Source organism: Centroberyx affinis, unplaced genomic scaffold, assembly GCF_046629955.1.
Source record: "Centroberyx affinis isolate AG114_WGS23_722 - 3 ecotype Tasmania unplaced genomic scaffold, CSIRO-AGI_Caff_v1 ptg003390l_1, whole genome shotgun sequence".
NCBI lineage: Eukaryota > Metazoa > Chordata > Actinopteri > Beryciformes > Berycidae > Centroberyx > Centroberyx affinis.
Genome location: NW_027281375.1, coordinates 428074 through 450161, shown reverse-complemented (window position 1 = coordinate 450161; position 22088 = coordinate 428074). Strand labels below are relative to the sequence as shown.

The window sequence follows — 22088 nt, the reverse complement described above, 5'->3', positions numbered from 1 at the left end:
GATTCAACTACTGCACACACTCATACAGAGGTGGGATAGGAGTGTTATCGGTCCTGGGAAATGAAAAGGGCACATGCACACACACACAACACAAAAAAAGAGATACACACTTTCCCCTTTCTAGTCATTATTACTGCTGAACTCACCTGATCAAATTGTGCATCTTCCCCTCTCTGGAGGGATCGGGACAGGGGTTTCTCCTGTGTAGGCGCAGAGAGAGAGAGAGAGAGAGAGAGAGAGAGAGAGAGAGAGGAGAGAGAGAGAGAGAGAGAGAGAGAGAGAGAGAGAGAGAGAGAGAGAGAGAGAGAGAGAGAGAGAGAGAGAGAGAGAGAGAGAGAGAGAGAGAGAGAAGAGAGAAGGAGAGAGAGAGAGAGAGAGAGAGAGAGAGAGAGAGAGAGAGAGAGAGGAGAGACGGGAGAGACGGGAGAGACGGGAGAGACGGGAGAGACGGGAGAGTCAGAGACAGAGTGTGTTACTAACGCAGGGGAGATGTTGTTTCTTTCACAACAGGAGCTTGATGTCAGTCATATCAGCAGGCCAGATGATGAGTAAGCAGGTGAAACAGAAGAGCACTGTAGATCTACAGTGGTGCAATAGCTGAATGATAGCGAGGTAAGTCTACTATCAGCCTGAGGTCATTACCAAGCCAGGAGCCCTGTGTAAACAGCTAGCCAGGAGACTGTATCTAGAACCTCACCACTAGACAAACACAATAGTCTGTCAGCGGAAATTAAGGAGTGAAAAATGGGAGGAGAGATGACCAAAGACAAGGGTAGCAACCAAGGATATAAACTGGGCTAAACAGAAAGCTGAATGGAGGGAAAGCCTCTCAGAAAAGGAGGATGTCTGATGATACTCCTTCCAGTTGATATTATATCCGAGCATTCTTTTTAAAACATGCACAATTTAAAACTCTGGTCGGCATATGCTTTGAATATCGAGTTGGCACAAATTAGAGTTGCAACAATAATCAATTTACTGCCATAATGCCATACCGCAGTATCTGGAGTCTTACTGCAGAGTTGGGAAAGGTATACATTTTTGTTTATAAGAATGATTGTCTTATGTTCATACAAGTGATTTTGAACTAGTTCATTCTTCAGGTTAGATTAATCCTATACATTTTAATTTTGCAGGTCAGACAGGAACAATAGCCTAAATGTTGCCGTTTGCATGTAAAAATGAACTCATTCAGTTCAACTTTAAGATTTTGTGAGCTTCCTCTTTCTCCTTCCTTGGTGGAAGATAAAACATTTCACCACCATGGCTTTCATTTTAGAAAGAAACTGAACAAATTTAGCAGATTCAATTGGAACACACTTGACAACAAATGTACAAAATTCTATTGAGGAAGGGTTCATACAAGTATTTTCTCATCTTTGCAGCCAATTAAAATAAAGAAAAAAAAATATTATGTCCCTCTCCTACCATTACCCTTACACATCTAATTTATGTTTCAGTTTTGCCTGCAGTGGTGTAAGCATAGGCTAAATGCATGGCAAGTAGTTTCAAAAGAGAAGAAGTTGTGGGTGCAGACATAATTGAAAATAAGTTTGACAAACTTTGACCACGTGCTATCTGACTGGAATCAGGATTCAAATCCTTTATGAGACATTTTGGAGAATGTGTTGTGTCTTGAGTTTCATTTGCTCATTTCCTGACAGTAGTGTTGCAACTAGGGATGTCAATGATTAATTGACGATCGATTGTAAACATTGTAATACAAAGTTGAAATACAGCACCTCTACAAGCACAATGAAAGAGAATGCATTCCCAAGGCTGGCGAAGTTGGCACCACACTATTTGTGCCTCCTGACCCGGGACAGCTGTTCCCCCGGAGCGTGTGTTTCAGCGGATGGACTGACTGTCACCAGGCTGCGCACTGGACTCATCCCTGACCACGTAGATACGCTTTTATTCTTAAATAAACCAGTAGATCGTCGTGCCATTGTTTCCAATATATAAACTGTGGCAGCGCCACAATATCGGCACGGCCAGCACAACATAAACAGTTAATCAATGTATAGAAATTGATCTAAATTGCTCTGTAGTGCGTCTAATGTGCGTATAGCATCATATCTGTCATTTGGCGATGCAGTAGCTCTGTACTCAACCTGACAGTCTGTCTCCCGTTCTGAAAACGTTCGTAAAAAAATATAAAATTCCACAATTTCTCCGAACTCGCATGTGTTGTAACGGTAAAGAGTAACTTGATACTTTTCAATCGGACAATTCTAACGCTGCTCAACACTCAACATGAGTGCAGTGCAGAGATTTCATTGCATATTCCACCAGTTGGGTTCCGTTGGACACAATGTAAAGACAATTTAAAGTAATCAACCCCAAAGAAAGTACATTTTCAGCCTGTGGGAAACACTGACGTCCGTTGTCGGGGGTCCCGACTCTTTTGAATTATGCTTGGTTGAGTAACTTGTTGAGTAGGCATAAAGACAGGTGTAAAAACACGCATTTTGTATTTTATATGTCAAAAGCTGTTTTTTCCATAATGATTAATCGATTAATTGGTCATTAACGTGACCAACGATTGATTTAGGACATTTCTGAAAATTTGCATCCCTAGTTGCAACCCCTGTGGACTCACCAGCGGTTCAGCCATCACCACCTCGATCTTCTTCTCAGCCAGCACGGCAAACTCAGCAAACAGACTCTTGATGACAAACTCCCCAGGCTTGAGCTCGGGGTCAATGGTGATGCTCGACATGGCGGCAACGTTGCGTTTCTCCCACGAGAGGGGAGTCACCGAGGCGGGGGCACGGCGTCTACTCACGCTGCTGCTGACTGGTGCAGAGGCTGCAGAGAGGACAGAGGGCAGAGGTTAGAGAGTAAGGCAGAGGGAGTCAAAGCAGCAGGGTCACACACAGTGTCAATCAGTGATCGAGAAAAACACTCTTGAAAAGTATGCAATGTTATATGCTAGCTCTGATCCAAACAGTATGACAAAAAATAAGAGCTGAAAAGGGTGATGATCATTATTAACCTAAAAACACAAATCAACTCCTGTTTGAGCCGAGTCATAGGCTAAATCTAGCCTAAGAGAACGTTTTATGCCAACTCCTTCAACAATGAAATGAATAACAGTTCTCTGAAAGAGCTGTACTAACGGTTCAATCTCCTGGAAATGTTTTTCTCTCAAGGCAAACCTGATTAAAAAACAGTCAACAATCTTATACATGGCAGGATAATAGTTCAAATCAGGAAACTTGAGATTCATACTGACATTTATCATCAAGCCTAGAAGAAACCTTTTACAATGGAGCATTGTGGAAACACTGGAAACAAACTATAAATAGAAGAATTGGAAAGCACAGTTCAACATCTTTGGTATCCAGTACTTAACTTTCAAAACCATGCTAAACTTTGAAACCAATGAAGCCACTATTTTGAAGTCAACAAACATATATTGTAAATATGCATTCCAGATGTTGAGGAGCATGGATATTCAAACAATTAAAACTTAGGTGAAACTGAAATTGAGGATCCTCCATCAAGTCTCAAGTCTGCTATGTGGGTATATGGTTAAATGTTGCGTTTGAGTCTTAAATAGGGTTTCAGAGGTCTTAAAACTGTAGCCATTTCTCTTTGCACTATTCTTATACTGAGAAATGTACCTGATTGCACAGATATATACTTTGCTTGTTCAAATTTTATTTGAACTGTAGCCAACTTGTAGTAACCCTGTTTGTGGTATCAAACTGTGAACTCAGTAACATGAACCAAACCGTGAGCTGAAAGTATCGTTACATCCCTACTGCATTTATATTGAATGTGAGCCCATCTGCAACCTGGGCCAGTATAGGCCTGATAAGGTAAGAACAACTTTTACAACTCATTCTGCACAGGAGAAAATAACCATTCCTATCTCAACTGGGAGTACATAAAAATGACAGACAAAAAAAATAAAATACTCAAAACAACAAATTCATACTATTTGTAAAAAAAAATGACAACTGAGGGGCGGGCTGGGTTAGAATCCGACCATGGACCTTTGTCGAATGTCATCTCCCTCTCTCTCCCAATCCTTCCGAAAGAATATGATCCTTAAAAAAAGAACCCAGACCTCCGTCTGCCCATTTACATGTGGCATGCGGCTCAGGTCTAGTCTCTGGCAGTGTTGAGAGCAATGGACTCTTCAGCAAATTCGTATAGTGAAGGAGAGGTGAGGAAACTGTGTTATTCCAGACAGAGATAGCCAGAATAATGCTGAAAGCGGTCTTCAAAATAACAACATTTGTATTCACCACAGATTCTCCAGATAATATAGTATTAATTTTAACATCGGGCTTTATATTTAAAGTTGAGTGGAAGTTCTGTTTTTTTTGTATTCTGGCTGGCTTGACACGGGTAGGCAAAGCTGACCTGCGTGAAGATGATTATTATTGACAAAATATGTCAAGAGTTTCACCCAATTACAAGCCAATTATTAAACCATGTTCATGCTTATTTAGGCTATTTAGGCTCATGTTAATAAGCTATTCACTCATACCAATTTACAGCCCAAATGTGTCATAACCACAAAAGCTTTTTCAATGGAATAAGCCATAAAAAAAAGAAAAAAAAAACTACCTGTATTACTGGAGTTCCAGATTATTTGCTATTTGCCAATAAAATGTGTTCATGCAACCTGCACTGCCAACTACCAGTCCAGCTACTTTGCCCAGACAGCCAAGATGCCATCTACCGGTGGGCACAAAGTTGGGCTACACTGAATTCAAATTGTGCCCATGGGGAGAATTCTAGTGCGTTCTGGAAGTAAAGGAATGCTGCAGGACTAGGACAGCATTTTTAGTATCATCCACACTGGTTCCAGTCCAGCCGAGAGGGCTGTCAGTGGTGACTGACCCTTGACCACCTTCCCTCCCGGGAAAAACCTCACTCTGTTTCTTCCTGGTTGTCAGAGAAACATCCATGTGTTCTGAACAGCCTGAACAATAGTGAGGAGCAAAACTGCAGTAAAAATTAACAAGTCTTTCGGAGGAAAAATGTTCCCACCCAGCAACTGGCTTTCAGCAATGTAGTGAGCAAACATGGTGACACAGGTTCAACACTTATAGAGTATAAGTTGGTGAATCTTGGGGTTTTGGTGTTGAGAAAAATATGCAAATCTGTCAAAATGCAGAGTACCTCAGGGGGGGACACATTACCTATGTATACTGATCAAATAGACTGGTATAAGCAGATTCACTAGATAGGATATTGACTGTCTGGTAATCAGACTACTCTACTATTCCAAACCTATTTTGGTAATCAAAACCTGGGAGGAGGTTGCATAATCTGTTGGTCATCAAGCAGAGTGTCGCATTACTTTCTACATTTACATTCTACCATAAAAAACTGCAAGAGTTTATTAATTAATCAATTCTGAATGTGCATTAAGCCATTTTTTTTGTTTCAACCACTCAACAACCAGCCCAGAAAAATACATCCAAACAAAGTAAATAAAATGAAAATATTTCTAAAACATAAATTGCTATCGGCTGATCATGTTAGTAAAATAAATAATAGTCATTGTTGCAGTTACTATTATTGTTATTACTTTCACTTGGGGGGACCGAGGGCACCGTAATGGCAAGTGTTAGCTGCGTGGTGGTAATGTTGTCCAGCAGCACAGAGAGCCTTTCAAACATTTCCCTCTTTGTTTACTGTGTTCCACCAACACCCCCAATGATGTCACATAGCCAGCTCCCCACAACCAATCACTGCTGTGTCCTCTACCCCCTCCATCCCTCTCTTTCTGTCTGTCTTACTCCGTCTCTCTCCTCTACCCTGGGCCAGCTGGAGTGCTGACTGGCTCACAGAAATGAGAAACCCAACATTGTTTGTACTTTTCCACTCAACAACAGAATGAGAAAAAAATGCAAAGCATCCTTTTCTGGGCCAAGTCTCTGCATCGCTCTCCCCTTCTTTCTTTCCCTCTCTCTCTCTCTCTCTCTCTTTCTCTCTCTCTCTCTCTCAGTGGAGAGTCATTTGTGACATGCCAAACCACCATTCCTTCCCCAAACTGACCCCACTGCACAAATCTTAGCAAGTGGTCAAAAAACCTGTAAGGTTACAGACAAACCCTCACTGTTTAGGCCAGTGACTCATTGCAAACTCTATTGACTCACTCATAACCCAAAGCCCACAGCTCAGGTTCCATTTCCCATTCAAATATCAATGCAAAAATTCAAACATGCTCCATTAATAACATGTAAACAAGTAAGATTTGCCCAGAGCTTGAGGAATTTTGGGGAAACTAGTATAAGCACGTCTATGCTGCACCATTAAGCACCTTAACCTTTTCTGGCACAAAATGCATTTTCAAAGGTGAAAGGTGATGCACACAAACTTCTGGTCCAGCCTAGACTCCAGTGACTAGGACACTTACTCACTAGAGTGATTAGCACTAAATACAAGCTATATATTTCCATGTCAAAATAAAAGTAGGAGAAAACAGGGAGTGAATGATAGCTGTACAAGGCATAAGCATCATGCAAAATGAGACCGAGGCAGAGAATGGAATATACTTTTCCAGAGACTACAGTGAACAGGTTTGTATCATTTTTTTATTATTCTAGTCCATCAGAATCCAAGTTTTCAGCATTTCTACACATTCACCTTGCAGATTATTATTAGTATGTGAATAAAGTCTAATGGTCTGACACAGGCCTTCATAGGAAAACAGGTAAATATGAGGCTACAGGCATACAGCCTGCTGTGCCATGTGTGAGAGCAAGAAAGCATTGTGCAGATGTAAAAATAAAAACAATTACATTCTTCGACAATGTGATTCTTCTTGAATCACATTGTAGCTTATGGTGATATTCATTCAGTGCAAATAAAAGGTTACACATACACCATTGCATTCACCAAGCCTGCTACTTGCTCAGTTGGAAGTAAGCAACTGCAAATTTGGAATTCAAACAAGACCCTTTATTTCCAACTTTCTACATCTACCGCCGTTTACTTTCTGTTTAACCTACAACTGCTATGCTCCATCCGGCACAGCCACAGGCCACAACAGCAGCACGCATCATCAGTGGTCTTTAAACCATGGACATGATTTGGAAGAAAATGCTTGCGGTATGATAATCGATATCCGAGCTAGGAGAAACCACTGTGCTCAGTGCGTGATCCTAGTACTCCAAACATCTAGGCTAATTGAAATGATGGGGTCGCACATGACAAAAATAGCTTTTAAATGCAGTATGATAATCGTCATTGTTTTTAGTCATGGTGAACCATACTTTGATATTGTTACATCTCTAGTCCCAAGGAAGAATTTGTTCTTGAAACAGGCCACTACATAGAACAAAACATAACATAGTTAGCCTAATAAAAAGAATGAAAAATGTGTCCCCTCAACTGAGAAAATGTTCAATTTCACTAGTATCAAATTTATCAGTTTTACAGTGAGTTGATCTTCTTTCTTATCTTTTGACCAGTAAAAATAGGGGGCCTGTCTGGGGGGCTTTAGCCTGAAAGTCGGGGGAACCTCAACATAAGAGAACATCAGTATCTGTAGATACTCAGAACTTCAAGGCCTAAAAGATGGACTCCACACCAAGCAGAGAATAGAGTACTGATAAAAAGCAGTGATTAGCTCAAGATGAACTGCTGTACAAGTACATGCTCATCATGTTTGTGCTGTGAGAGGCCTGTAAACCCCACTGTGCCAGAGAAGTCTAAGGCTGCAATCAAGGAACGGAGCACCCAGCAGGATTACACAACTATTAGAGCAGCGACTCCACCTTGTCACAGTAAAAATAGAGCCCTCCCCAAGGCCTGCTCACTTCCGCTCTCAGGACAGCCAGAAACAATAGAACAAACACACATACACGCACACATATACACAGTGTTGGAATGCAGTGTTGTGCTAATGTTTATGTGGTGTGTCAGTGCCTATTCTGCCATTGTGTCTTAACATGTTCAGACTTCAACGAGTTACTACTGGTCTGCCCTGCACTTTGGCTTCTTCCAAAATAAAAAAAGAGCTAGAAGATACAAGGTGAAACAAATTTGACATCTGAAGCTGACAAAACACCGATACAATAGAGGCACAGAATGAGAAACCAACATGAAAACACAGGCCTGCTCCACCCTCAAGATCAACCATTTCAGAAACTGATTACACTATGGACACTTAACTGTGACCTCACCATACATGATTATTACTGAAAAATCTCATTACTTGGTGTTGTAACTGAACATGTCTAGGAACTAAACTGAGAATGGACGTCAAAGTACACAGCAGGCTGCAATATTCTGAAACATCCCATATGTTAAAAGCAAATTGGAAAAAAGCACAAGGAAGAGACATGGTGCATGGATGAAAGTTTTGGCAGGGCGGCATAGAGACAGTTGCTGAAACTAGGCCTTACCCTCTTTGTTTGAGAGGCCCAATGAAGAAGAATTGGCAACCAACACAGGATGGGGGGGGGGGGGGGGGGGGCATTAATTAGAGAAGAGGGGCAAATGGAAAAAAGCTGTTTACTCAACAGTTGGATGTTTTACCGAACAGCAAGCAGACGACTTTTTAATGGCACAAACTGAACTGACATTGGGAAATTCCATGCTTGTGTAAACCTATGCATTAAAATGAACTTATGTTTTCAAATAAGTACATAAAACAAAAAATAAATCAACTCAAGGATCCTATTTTTTTATAATTCTAATTATTTAACAGTCAACGAACGGTCACATCCAGTGACAGTTTAGAAAGTATTTTATCCAACATTCAGCATTTTAAAATGTGGCTACTAATAGTTTATATTGAGTCATCAGTATCTTTTTCAAGGGCTATAAGTTCCCTTTTTGAAGCATCCATGTCACAAAATTTTGATGTTATATTGCATGCAATGCACTAACATTTGCAGCTTGGGTATCTTGTGAGGCAGGTGAGTCCCATGTGTCATTTCACCTTGGATATTCAATAAAGATAATCCTGAAACCTGGTGAAAATGTTATCTAGACTGTGGGGCAATGTTGTAAATATCAACTGAATTTTTCATTGACATTCGGTCTGATACTCTGGCATAACCTGACTGTTGATGTGCTTTGAGTATACAGTTAGTATGTTTTAGAACCAAAGTGATGACCATATGGCTATACTGGAAAACATGTTGCTATCAGTTCAATGCGTCTAGGATTATTGATTTTCAAAAATTTAATTTTAAAATTAATGTAAACATTAAAAGAATATAATGTACAACGGTCACAATCCCAGTCAAACTGAAGTTCACGTGGGCAGAGATGCAGTGCTGGGCCTTTTTCAATTGGTAGGAATCTGTTATTACTCCTAATTTGCATTATGAACCAATGGTTTGCTTGAGATGTTTGGTTGAAAATTGTGAGGCCACTCAAGGCAGCATGTTCCTGGGCAGCATCTTTAAAGAATAAAAATATGGTCAGTAACCATGCTAGTCATCCTTTAATTCCATTATCAAAAAAATTAATTTTGTTATCAACGACTTGACCTTATTCACTGTATAGACACTGAATGTGGGTTCACAACAAAAACATTCTAAAAAGTCTTTGTTGTCAGTACTACAAAACAGGATATTTAACGGTGTAGGCACACATTTTACAAGAAACTGAGATTTATAATGGGATTTACCCGTTTCATGAGATGTAAAACCAAAAACAAAATGTAAGAATTGTGAATCATGTAGTTATTAATGTAGAAAAACTGGAGTGATGAAGCAGTATCAGTTGGGCATTTTAAAATACTATCTGCTTTCCACATTTGTCTCTATGACAAATTACATATTTCAATGGGATGGAAGAGGCAGGCCCTTTCTAATGTCTGATGTAATATGGGCTGTATGGGAAGCTAATAATAGGAGGAAACCAGAAGACAGATCAATAGTAGGGAAACATTAGCCATCAGAGGATAGGGGGGGGGTTATGAAAGTGAGAGGGGAAAAAAAGAGGGATGGAGAAGAGTGTGTTTGTGTGCAGCTGGGGGAGAATAAGAGACAGACAGAATTAGATGGTGAAACAAGTAGAAAAAGTGACAAAGATGGAAAGTGAGGGCAAGGGAAAGGCTGGAGCAGCCGGCGCCATGAGGGGAACAGAGAGAGTGTACTTCCAGTCCACCTGTGTGTAATCAGAGTCTGTATCTGCAGATGCTCATCAAGGGAAACATTCCCTGTGGGACAAAGAGGAGCCAGTAGAAGGGTGATGAGAAGATGGAGGAGGGGAGACTACACTAGAGGAGGACGTTAACTTTGCTGCTACCTGCATACACATCAAACAAGCCTGGCTACACCTGGACCAAACATATCAATCACCCTGACAAGCCCATTAATAACCACTTTTCTTGTACAGGGAGGAGATAGCAAATCTCCATGCATGGATTGCATGCGAGCATGTACAATGCTGCACGGGGCCTGCTGGCTGTGTGTGGTAGATAAGCGTGGTGGCCAAGTGTGGTATGTAAACATGTGTGCAAGCCTGGCAGGGTACTCACAGCTGCCACTCCAGGACTTGAGCAGAGACTTGATGCTGATCTCAAAGAAGACCGAATCCTGCAGGCTCAGCATGATGACTGTCAAAAGTTAGGCTTCACAAAAAGGCACTAATTTTACAGGGCAATTCCCACTTTTGTTCCACAAAATACAAACATTCCACTCTCCTGGAAAACATACAACTCCCTATACCCGTCGAGAACCGGACAAACACACTCTCTACGCCCCACACACTTGCAGCTCCTCTTCCCTGACCGGAGCCGAGTACTACCCTCCACAGGCGCTGGTTAAGGACGGCATCCTGAACGACAGAGCCAGTGTGAGCAGCTGTGGAGGAGAGAGGCCCAAGAAGGGCAACCAGTATGTTTCTCCTGCCGCCTAGTTCAATGGAGAGTGAAACCGCCCTGGGAGGAGAGGAGAGAGAGCATAGCCTGGCTAGTTAGAGAAGTATTCCACCCCGGCGCCTGCTGCCCACTTGCCAATCCACAGAGTCCCTCATCCCCATCCCAGGGCAGAGAAATCCAGAAAGCCGAGGGAGAATACCGCAGAACTTTTGCTCCTGATGGGAGAGGAATAGTAGCAGAGGAGCACACGAAAGAAGTCTCAACAACGCACGGCAATATTCCCTCTCCTCTCCTCTTCCTGTGTGTGTGAGTCCTACCCTGCTAGCACTGTCAGCTATTCTCCCCCCGCCAAGCTCTCTCTCTCTCCATTCGCTCGCGGACAGCCCCTCCTCTTCCTAGCTAGCTGTTGTTCTTTTACTGATGCCTGCTCTTTTCTCTGTGAGAGAGAGAGAGAGAGAGAGAGGGAAAGAGAGCGAGCTTGTTTCAACAGCAAGGGGGGTGGGGGTGATGTCATCAAAATGCTGCGAGTGTTCCCTGGCTGTGGTTCAGCGATGCAAACGCATGTCAGAGCTGCTACTGTGCTGCCTCTCCACTGGCCTATCAAAACTACACTTCCTGTAAGCTACACAGCAATACTGATGCGTCATCCCTGACTGCAGTAGGAGGGAAAGAAAAGAATGAGAGAGGATGGAAGAGAGAAGAAGCGGAAAGAGATAATAGTGGAAGGTGGGGGGCAAACAAACCAGAAGAGTACAACTACCTACTGCTATTCAAATGTCTGTCCCAACATTAACAAAATATGATATTCCTAAAAGAAAAAAACAAAAAACAAAAAAAAGGTTATCCCACCCATAAAAATGAAGTCAGGCATAGAAAGAATATGAGCTATGTTGGGGTATTTCAACTGAACAAGACATGGGGGCACAGCTACCTGACACTTTGCAGCTGGTGCCTTCTACCAGCCAGTCCCATAGCATGGCATGATAGGGATGACACCTCATCCGTTTGGGTAAAGTAACTGAACACACCCATTGGAATAATCATAGGGATTACATCATTGGCTCCATCCAAAAGCCACGAGACACAGTAACACACAGAATGGCACACAAACTCACTACACACTGCAGTAATGACGAAAAGCCCACAGTGCGTGTATGTGTGTGTACACGTTTCATCTGCATTTTTGAGCTTGTGTTGTAGTCTTTCCTCCCCTTGCGATAAAACAGATTCACATGACATCAGCTAATTTGTGGTCAAGCGCAGGACAAAGTTTGTTAACAAAATATTCTGAGAAGAACAGATAAGACTGCAACAGACAAATGCCCTTTGTCTTCCTCTCCCCAGCTTAGTCTCTTCGTTTCTCTCTCGCCCTCAACCTCTCCCTCTGTCACATGACAGTCCTTCACAACACAAGTTATGCAAAACCAAGCAGAGCTCATTGCAAACAAACACTACACAAACAGATGCTTTGTCAAACCCTGGCCGGCGTTAACCTGATGCAGGCTTTGACTGAGGGGCTGGGAAACTTAGCCTTTTAATAAACAAGTACAGATTCTGTGGAAATGATATATAATTCTTTCTGAATATGCGAAGAGGATTGTGTGAGTTGTATGAAAATTTGCAGCTAAGGTGTGAGGATTCATACTGGGTTTTTTCTGGACAGGGACATTTTTGGCAGCCACTAAAGCATTTTCCTTTAGCGCTAACTGAGGAGCTGAAGAAGAAACTGGAAAAAACATCACTGAATCATTTGACTTTTAGCAAAATGCAGCCATTGGACCAGCAGACGGTGCATGTTTAACAACTTCGAAATTCGCTAAGCATACTATTAAATACAGTCTTTGAGTCTTCAATTCAGTTGTAGAGGTCGTAAAAATGTTGCAGTGTCTTAGTACAATGTACAAATCAGCCCAGTCATGCTGACCCATACTGTGACAGGACAAACGATTTTTTTTTAATTTCCACATTAAATTTGAAATTTCATTTTAAATTAGTCCTATATTAAATTCTAAAGGGCATTAGAAAGATCTTAAAAGTCTTAGGTTAACCTTGATGAAACTTATGTGACACCATCTGGCCCTTACAACAAAGACCCATTTTAAAATCAAATAATAGAACTCTTACTTCCTTTTATTAACTAGATACTGCTCAACAAAGACCAGACATGATTTGTAGAAAAAGATTTTCTCAAGTGCTGTAAACTGTGACGAAGTTTGATGGAGCACTGGTACAGTATAGTGCAGTGCGTGATTAACTAACTGACCTGAATTTGCCTCTTGATGACCACGACGCAGTGGTAAAAATAGGAAGCAGCACTCGGCAGAAATCTAATGTGCACACATACCCAACTGCAAAAACACAGAACGAGAGCAGAGTTCACACATTATCAACAATACCTCTGAAGACACTGTTTTGTGTAAACCAGCTTCATTCTTTGAGGAATGCAGAGAAGTACCAAATAACATTGTATCTCTGGGAACATTAGAGCTAAGAGAAACTGTCCAACAGAGCTGAGGTAAGCTCAAGACTTCAAATAAACATCATTAATAACTGACTTCCAGGAAAGACGAGCTCACTGATCAAATAATCACCACTCTAAATGCACAACCAAGGCAAGTTAAAGTAGCTCCATTCACAAAGTGGGAGCAATGATTGACAGCAAGCCATCCTGACTGCAGACATTATTGGGGAGCCGTTCTTCCCAGGAGCCCACAGAGTGGAGGATGCATTTCCTGTCCTGGCCTCTCTGAAGGGCGGCGGTGGGAACAATAATCGATAGCTGTAATTCAATCCCTGACCTCCCCAGTGGTGCCTGGGCTGCAGAGGACACGCCATTAGATCCATCACAGTAGTCTGAGTATGCAGCACAACTCTGCAACCTGCCCAGGTCCTCACTTCCACTCGCTCCCCTGAGTCAGGAGCAAGCAATCTCACACTCACTCGTAATGGTTACAAAGACACACAACTCTGGGCCTTTCTAGGCAAACATAGTTAGGCTAGATTTCTCCTGGCTAATTGCTAGGAGGTATTGCTCTGTGGTTCCATAATGATGCGAGTAATCACAGACTCCTTTGTTTCATGAGCGACTTCACCAACCACCAACACCTTCAAACACAATGAGAGTTCCTTTCACCGCTTCTCTCCATTGCACAAGCTGAGCGTGAACAAACCCATTTTGCTGAGATTTGCCTACCAAATCCTGAGAGACAAGTCATTTCAGTAGAGTCATTCTGAGGTCGGCAGCATATTGTCTCTATGGAATGACGGAGCAGCACAGAGGAATGCACAGCCAAATTAGAATTAAAACTCATCTTAACACAGGTACAGAAAGGTCAGCCCATGCCTCATAGCCCATCTTCACAAGTAGCTGGTTTCAAGTTGTTCACTTTGGAGGAGCATATGATGGGAGAGCTGGTTGGTGGAAGAGCACTAACAATGATTCATAGCATTTGTCTCCCCAGCTATGACACAGTTTTCCCACTAAGTGCACAGTCAGTGCCAGGCTGCACCACTATGGGGCTGCTGTTCACTGCTGTTGTAATGTGCAGCATTGGCTAATAACTATTTAAGAAACCCAGTGAATATGTTTGTCCAAGCTGTCTGGATACACACCCTATGAACCAGGCTGTTGAGACAAAAACCACATACACATCTTTCATTACAGGAGTACATCCCACCAGCACACACCCATATTCAGTCACATGCTCCAAACACACCCAAATAACAAACGGGAAACCTGCAGCACCCTTTAACCAAATACTTGTCCTAATCAAACCCTTCCCTAAAATTCAGCAGTACATCCAGCAATCAGATGATGTCACTGTGTGCGTAGAATGACAAATGACAGAAAGAAAAGAGCAGCACCACCTTAAAAGCCAACTCAAGCCATGCCAGTTAGACAACAGAAGGGAGTGGCACTCAGCTCTGTAATAAACACGGACAAGTGATTCTGAAGCCTGAGGTACGAATACCTTAAACCATACTAACTACCATCTCTCCACACCTCTCCTTACCTCAAATACTGTAAAAATCACATCTCTTCCTTCCATTACATAACTCACCATCTTGAGCTCTACCACGACCAGCCAGATTTGCAAAGGAGACTTTTCTATAATTTTGGATGTGTCCTAGTTGGAAAGAAAGAAGGAAAGAAAAAAAAGAACAGTTTTATTCCTGGTTGCTTCTCCAAGCCATTCTGTGTGAAGGGGTGATGGTGTTAACCTGGACAACCCTACCAGCTCTATACAGGAAAGACCTAGGGTAGAGGAAGGAGGCAAGTCATCTATTTGTCTTTCAATATGAATGTCTATATATCACTGTCAGTCTGAGCTGAACACACATGACACTGACCCAGTCAAGCTAAAGCAAAACGTTGATTTTCTGTCTTCATCGTTGCCCAAGCCAACCTATCCCTGGCAGTAGGCTGTAGGTTAGTTTAGCTAGCCGTCAATGTGTAGCCTAGCCCTATCCTTAAAGCTCAGGGTGAGTGGAGGAGTAGGAAGCGTTCCGCCATGTTTTAGCCATGAGCAAACAGGGAACAGGCATGTTCTGACAGGCAGCACTGCACACAAAGCCATGCTGAGAGACCTACGAGTCATCACCCTGCTGCTGATGCAAACGGGCTACTTAACGGGAAACGTCCTCAACTCAAGTCATCATTAGAGCCATAAAGAACCAAAAGTTTTTAAACTTGGCCAATGAAACTTGGCTATCATTTAGCCAGCTAAATCACAGAATTGACATGGTACAAGCAGATAAAGTGTTTTTAAAAAGTACTTTTAGACCTCCATAAAACATTCTAAATGTGGCAGCGGGATTTGCTTTTTGCTCAAGAACAGTCCCTAAATTTGTGCTACAAACTCTGTATTAACAAGTACGGTGCCATCTGTCAGGAAAGTAGATGACAGCATGCCAGCCTCCTAACTTCCATAGATGTCTTCCCATGTTATAAGATACCTTATGTATGGTCGCACAATTATGGCTAAAATGGTAATTGCAATAATTGTGGTAGATAATATGATTATGATTATTAAACAAGATTAATAGTCTTGATGATTTTGGGAACTATATTATTGTATTGTCCTTTTTGCATCTTACAACAACTAAATTATTTTTAAGTCCAGTGGGTGTTTTAAATGAAATCAAATATTTCAATATTAAGATATATGATTATTAAATCTGAAATCTAAAATTCACAATTCATTGTAAATCCCTATGTCTATGATAATAATGGTTTGAGTGTGACAGACGGTGTGGGCTTGCCAACACTGGAGTAGCTGGGTGTTCAAGAACACGGCTTTTCACATTGCATTTTGATATAAACCAGGGTTAAGCCTAAGCTAACATGTCTCTTAACCCTTTTCACACTACAAAAGCAGCAAGGTTAGCCCTGATTTTTCGGGATTATCCTTTGAAAAGAAATCGATAACCCAGGGCTATTTGGGCTAAGCAAAAAAGCAAAATAGCAAACGCTGGCTGTGTTGTTACACTGTTATTTAGTTATGAATCATTGAGTTTTACAATGACTTATGAGTATCGCATCATTAAATCCAAGGATCATTAATGCAATCAATCAAATAAGCAATGGTCTATCTTGATTCTTTGGATTAGATACAAGCTGTAAAATGCCATAATAATCACCAACGTGATTTTCAAAAGCAAGGTTAAGGCAAGCTCTGGGTCGACAGTGTTTGTGTGTGTGAGTATGGTATGTGTGTGTGAGTGTGTGAGAGTGTGTGTCGGGACGGGGGGGTGGGGAGATGGTTTAAACTAACCTTGGGCTTAGTGTTAACATAGGGTTAAAGATAATTCAACCCTATGTTAAAACTAAACTAATAAGGTACAGTGTGAAAAGCCCAACTGAGGGATAACCAGTACTGCAAAGCAGCTGCAAAGTTTCAGGAAGTGAGAGTGTCCATTTAGTAAGTACTGATGAACACAAAAGCCAATACAGATAACTCCTGCATCCCTATGCTGTTCAGTCAGTCGTACCTTTGAGGCGGGTCCGGTTGGAGCGGGCAGGTCTGGAGGAGCTAGTCACTGGGTCTACCGGATCCTCCTCGATGGTCTGCCCCATAGCCAGCAGGCCCAACCGCTTCATGCGAAGAAGCCGCGGGCCCGTCTCCCTGGGCAACGCTCCCCCATGCTCGATGGGCCCCTCGCCTGAGATGACTGCCGGGACCAAGCTCCTCAGAAACTCCATATTTCACTAGATTCTTTCTCTCCTTCACTCTAGTGTGCAGTTCAACAGCCTGTGGCGTGCCATCCTCTCATACAAACTACCTGCCGGCCTCATCTCCATTTACAGACAAGCAGGCGGACAGGGTATAGACCCAATGTCGAGCTGCTGCCTACATACAGCATCTACACATTCACTTACTGCAACGGCCTGTATGTGTGGCCCCTGAGACTGCCCTTATAGACCAAAAGAGACACTACCTGTCTGGCTCTCTAAAGTTTTCTGTCCGGACTAGCTAGCAGTGGAGTAGCTGTCTATTGTAGGTAGCCTACATGTCAGAGTGAGAAACTTCCTGCGCTGCAACATTACCTGTCTGCTCACAGTGGAGAAAGCAAACAGACATGGCCCTCTTCATGGGCCGTGATGTAATCGGGAGTGGGCCGGGCCATGTCTGGGTGCCAGGCACTATCTGGGGCGGGACTAGAACATGTTCCACAGGAGATAACACACGCCTGGGCCACCAGCCAATCACAACAGAGACGACACCAGCCACACCCTGCTGGCCTGCGTCTCTCGCCAGTCAAAGGGGAGAGCAAGAGAGGAGGAAAAAGACTGACAGACACCCTGAAAATTAGCTGAGCTTCATGTAGCTAGCTACACTTGCCCGCCTGCATTTACTGATAGCACTTATCATGGACGGAATTGTGTCATGTGTTAGCATGCATAAACAAACACACATACACACTCATGCTCACTTGCTTGCTTACTTGCTAACTTACTCAAATAACAAGAGCACTCCTCCCTCCTTGCTTTCACTTCTACTTCAATGTGCTGAAGTATTATGAAGAGAAGCCGAATGAGCAAGCTGACAGGGTCTGTGAAACGGTGTGATGACAGACTGCTGTGCTTTGCTTGGCTGCACAGCTCGTACCTGCAGCAAATTCAAACTCCTCCAAATATCCTCAGCTGAGGAGAGGGAGGGAGTGTACTGTGCTGACTCTCACAAAAGCTTGCTGCCTAAAGAAATAATCAATTTGCTATTCCCTGGAAGCTTGTATAAAAATTAATAGCCCATCCAAGCACAAATATAGCCAGTCCTCAATATCAATACAAAACTATAATATTCCACAAAATTTAAAGATGACTGCAGTACCAGTGTCCAACACACTGTTAAATTACCCTCAAGACAAGCCTTTTCTGCAGATTCATCAATAATGACAGCTTTCACCTTGCACCGCAGTCAAGCAACTGGGCTATGCCACTATATTATTTGCAAAAAAATTAATGTTTTTAGGTGACATTACCTAGGTCTTATTCAGTTTTGTAGAGCTAAGCATAGTTTTAGCATGAAGACAATGACTGTTTATAAAACAAATAGGTGAGATTATCATATATTAAATACAAAGACAAAGTCACTTGGCTTGGTATGTCTAATAGTGCGGTATTGGACTGTTACTAGGGCAAAGTACCATTGCGTGGCAAATGATTTATCAACCAAATATAGGCTAAATGGCATTTTTTCTTAAGCATCTTAAGCAAGTATCTTAAGCAAATATCTTTGCAATTTACCAAGGACAATGTTAAATTCACGCTGTTAATTACTGCTGCATTTGCCAACTCTACAAATGTCTAACTACAGCAGGGATATGACACCTATTTCGTAGTAGAGACCACTCCCGTGATGAAGAAAAGGCTGGGTGATCCATTAAGGTGGTGTTATGTTTCTCATCATGCATCTTGCCTTCTATCAAGACCTGACCAATGCCAAATGCACTCACACAGCAAATACACCAGAATGGCTTTCAATATAGACTAAATCCTTTTATTTAGAACTACATGTTTCCAGGTTTTTGTAGGTGCCTTTAAGATTTTTTTTCTTATCAAAAGCTCTAACTGAGCTAATATTCTGCACTTATTGACTATACACAAGCTCAGCACCATGCAGGACTTAAACAAGTCTCTCTATATTTGGAGTTGTTTGTTCCCCTCGTGATTATTTGAGAGGAGAGCAATATGGATAAGGTCTGAAGATGATGACCCACGGTGGCTAGGAAACTTCATTACAGGGCATTCATCTTGTTTTTATAAATGGGCTAGAAAATTCCCACATTATATCTGTGTATAACGGGTGGTTCCCTCCCTTTTAGATACCCTCACTGTTGATTTTGTTGTTTTGTTCGGCAAATGCTCTTCCATGTTCCTGTACATTATTCTTTAGCGACTTTTGATTTTAACATGGGGCATTCCAGTTGCACTATCACAGCGATGGTAAGCCGTAGACGTGAAACAAATAAGGCCTACATTATGCTTCTAGGAGTTAATTCTGTTCACTCCCCTGACAACCTACTAATAGTAGTATTTAACGGAAAAAGTCAAAGTTGCAGATATATTTTGGATTGATTGTCTTCAGGCCAAAGTACCCATCTCCTTTACTGAAAACTGTTGCTTAGTATAAAGCTACTGAGTGCATGATGTGGTGTGTGTGTGGATGCATGTGCGCAAGCATGTAGGCCTATGTGTGGTCAGAAAAACTTTTTAAGGAAGTGCTCACACCCTCTGCTGCAGCGTGTGAAAATGTCAGTGAGATGATGTAACCGTTTCAATATACAAACCCACTGAACAGCCTGGGAGGGCAAAAACTGCTCACTGTCTCTCTCTCTCTCTCTCTCACACACACACTGATTTCTGAAAATTCTGCACAAATGCATTGTAGTCCCATTATCTATTCAGTCCAACTATGCCTCTCCATTACATTCATCCAGCACCAAACCTAGACTGCAGAGTAAGCACAAAGTGGCAGAGTGCGATGAACACAGCCAGCCAAATAATGGACACAAGTGGCCTGTGGGATAAATGCAGTGCAGCAGCTTTGCAGCAGCCCTGCCCTCTAGAGGCCATTTGGCAGAAAGCACTGCCAGCAGCACAAACAAAACACTGAACCCTGTCGATAAAGGGTCCACCCCAGCTTGCTGAAAAAAATCTCAACAAGATTTCAAGGCAAACCTCACCGCAGGAAGGCTTGTTAGAGTTGTACTCTGCCTGACCACCGCTTTTGCAGAGTGCTGGGGTTTCAGACCCCCTCACCCCATTTCTCCATGTGATGTAGGCATTGTTGATAGATGGAATGCACTTGGTTTTGTCCCCATAAAATTGTGTCCCCTCACTGTTAACTGTTTTATGTCAAGTCAAGACAAATTTTTACTGTCCCAGATGGGCGATTCTGCTGCAGCAAGTATAAAAACACGTCACAACATAAAACATATAGTATCACATACAAACATTAAAAGAAAAGTGACAAAGGTGACTCGCACCACTGCACGAGAGTTCATTCCAGATCCATGAAAATAGGCTTAAGTGTCCATTCATGCCCATGTGGCTTACAATAAATCATACACAAACAGTCCCAACAAGACTGAACTATATCATCTTCAACAGCATCATCAACATCATCATCACCATGTTGAAATGTTTATAAATCATGTTAAGATTTATTTTAATCAACAGATAAGAGTAGCAGATGGATGGAAAACAATATATTAAATTCATTAACATTTGTTAGATAAAACTAATTGTCTGGCAGGAAAGGCAAGCCATGTTGGTCCAAGGCATATCATCCTGTATTTAATGAATTTGTGCATATATTAGTTTGATCTGTGATGTAGAAAAAAAACATTAAAAAAGTTATTAAAAAGGTCATTCATCACAATGGCTAGATTTATTCAATATTTTACGTACCAAAATGTTCTCTTATGTTTCCTAAGATCAGTTCAACATTTGTGAGAGCAGGTATGGGAGGACTAATTGTTGTAATTTACAGGTTCTAATCTTAATGTCATTACCAGCTTCTTATGACAGCCATCTTCCAATCTATCTTGAATAGCTGCTACTTTTGCTTGAGATCTGATCTTTAACTGGTCGTTTTGATCCTCATTAGTCAAACAAGGGTGCATAAAAGTGTGAATGTCTCTAGATGGCCAGAGCAACATTTGTCTAAACGAGAAGGGTGGGGGTATCCACCAAGTCATATCTACCCATATTTCATGTCTATTCATGCATATTTTATTGGGATGTGTGATATGGTAAGACATAGATATGATTGCCCCTCATTATGCATGGGATCACAGGGATGAATCATTGTAGGCATTGTAATTATTTCAGAAAAATGGGATACTCGTTTGGACTGAACCATGTGCTGTCACATAATATTCTCATGATGATTTCACATCAGTAAGTGTATGGATAACTGCTTGACCTGCAACAACTGATTTGTGTGCAGGACTAGACCATACAAACAATGTGGGTCAGAGGAAATGACAGGAGATAACGAGTATATGTGTAAAAGTGCGTTCAAAGCATTTTCCAGTCCAATATGCCACATGCAGTGGGGACCTGATTATAGTGGGGACCTGATTATAACTTTTGAACAAATAATCCATTTAACTATCAAAATGGAAACTAGGATTGAGTTGTAACATCAGGGGAGCATTTACGACTAATGTTCCCTCTAGGCTGACATTTTGGTGACCCATGTCTAATGACTTATCACATTGACCAAATAATATCTTGTCAGTCATCAGCAATTACTCCATTTGTCCACAGAAATTTAGTTGATACAAGCACATGCTTTGGTGGCAAGTTATATTAGATAAAGGGACTTACTTTGGGGCAATACTTTGGGGTTTAGTGAACTGACCTTTTTTTTGTTGTTTTTTCCTTAAAATTTAGAATGAATGTGAAAAAAATTGACTAATGCCACGTTTTAAGGTATGACTGAAATGAAAAAGACCAACTACTACGTACAATTATTATTATAATAGTGACCACACATAATCCAAAAACAGGCCATCACAGTCGAAAAGCCAAATCGTCCAAAGTACCCTCAGTCAGAGAGCAGTAGCAAGCTCTGTCAGTCAGCTGGAAAAACTCGCATTAGTGAGGAGGTGCACTGGTTGATTAAGAGGTCTATCTACAGTGCCAATCACAACCAGGGTTCACCATTTGTCATAATCAATTTATAAGCAAAGAAAATTCCAGTTTTGTTTTTCACTAAATCCCAAACCGTTTTGTCAGGTGGATTATAATGTCACAGAAGCTACACCA

The 22088-nt window shown here is 41.7% G+C and overlaps 1 protein-coding gene across 2 annotated transcripts in view; it reads right to left on the bottom strand.

The window, feature by feature from the left end:
* The window catches only part of fryl (furry homolog, like), a 57512-nt gene extending 40497 nt beyond the window's left edge, over positions 1–17015 (bottom strand). For both annotated transcript variants that reach the window (XM_071539072.1, XM_071539073.1), the window contains exons 1-4: positions 16802–17015; positions 14872–14937; positions 2603–2811; positions 147–200 (exon numbers count right to left, since the gene is read on the bottom strand). In XM_071539072.1, the coding sequence (XP_071395173.1) occupies positions 147–200; positions 2603–2811; positions 14872–14937; positions 16802–17012 (540 nt within the window). In that variant the 5' untranslated portion in view covers positions 17013–17015. The remainder of the gene's footprint in view (positions 1–146; positions 201–2602; positions 2812–14871; positions 14938–16801) is intronic.
* Positions 17016–22088: the final 5073 nt, after the last annotated feature.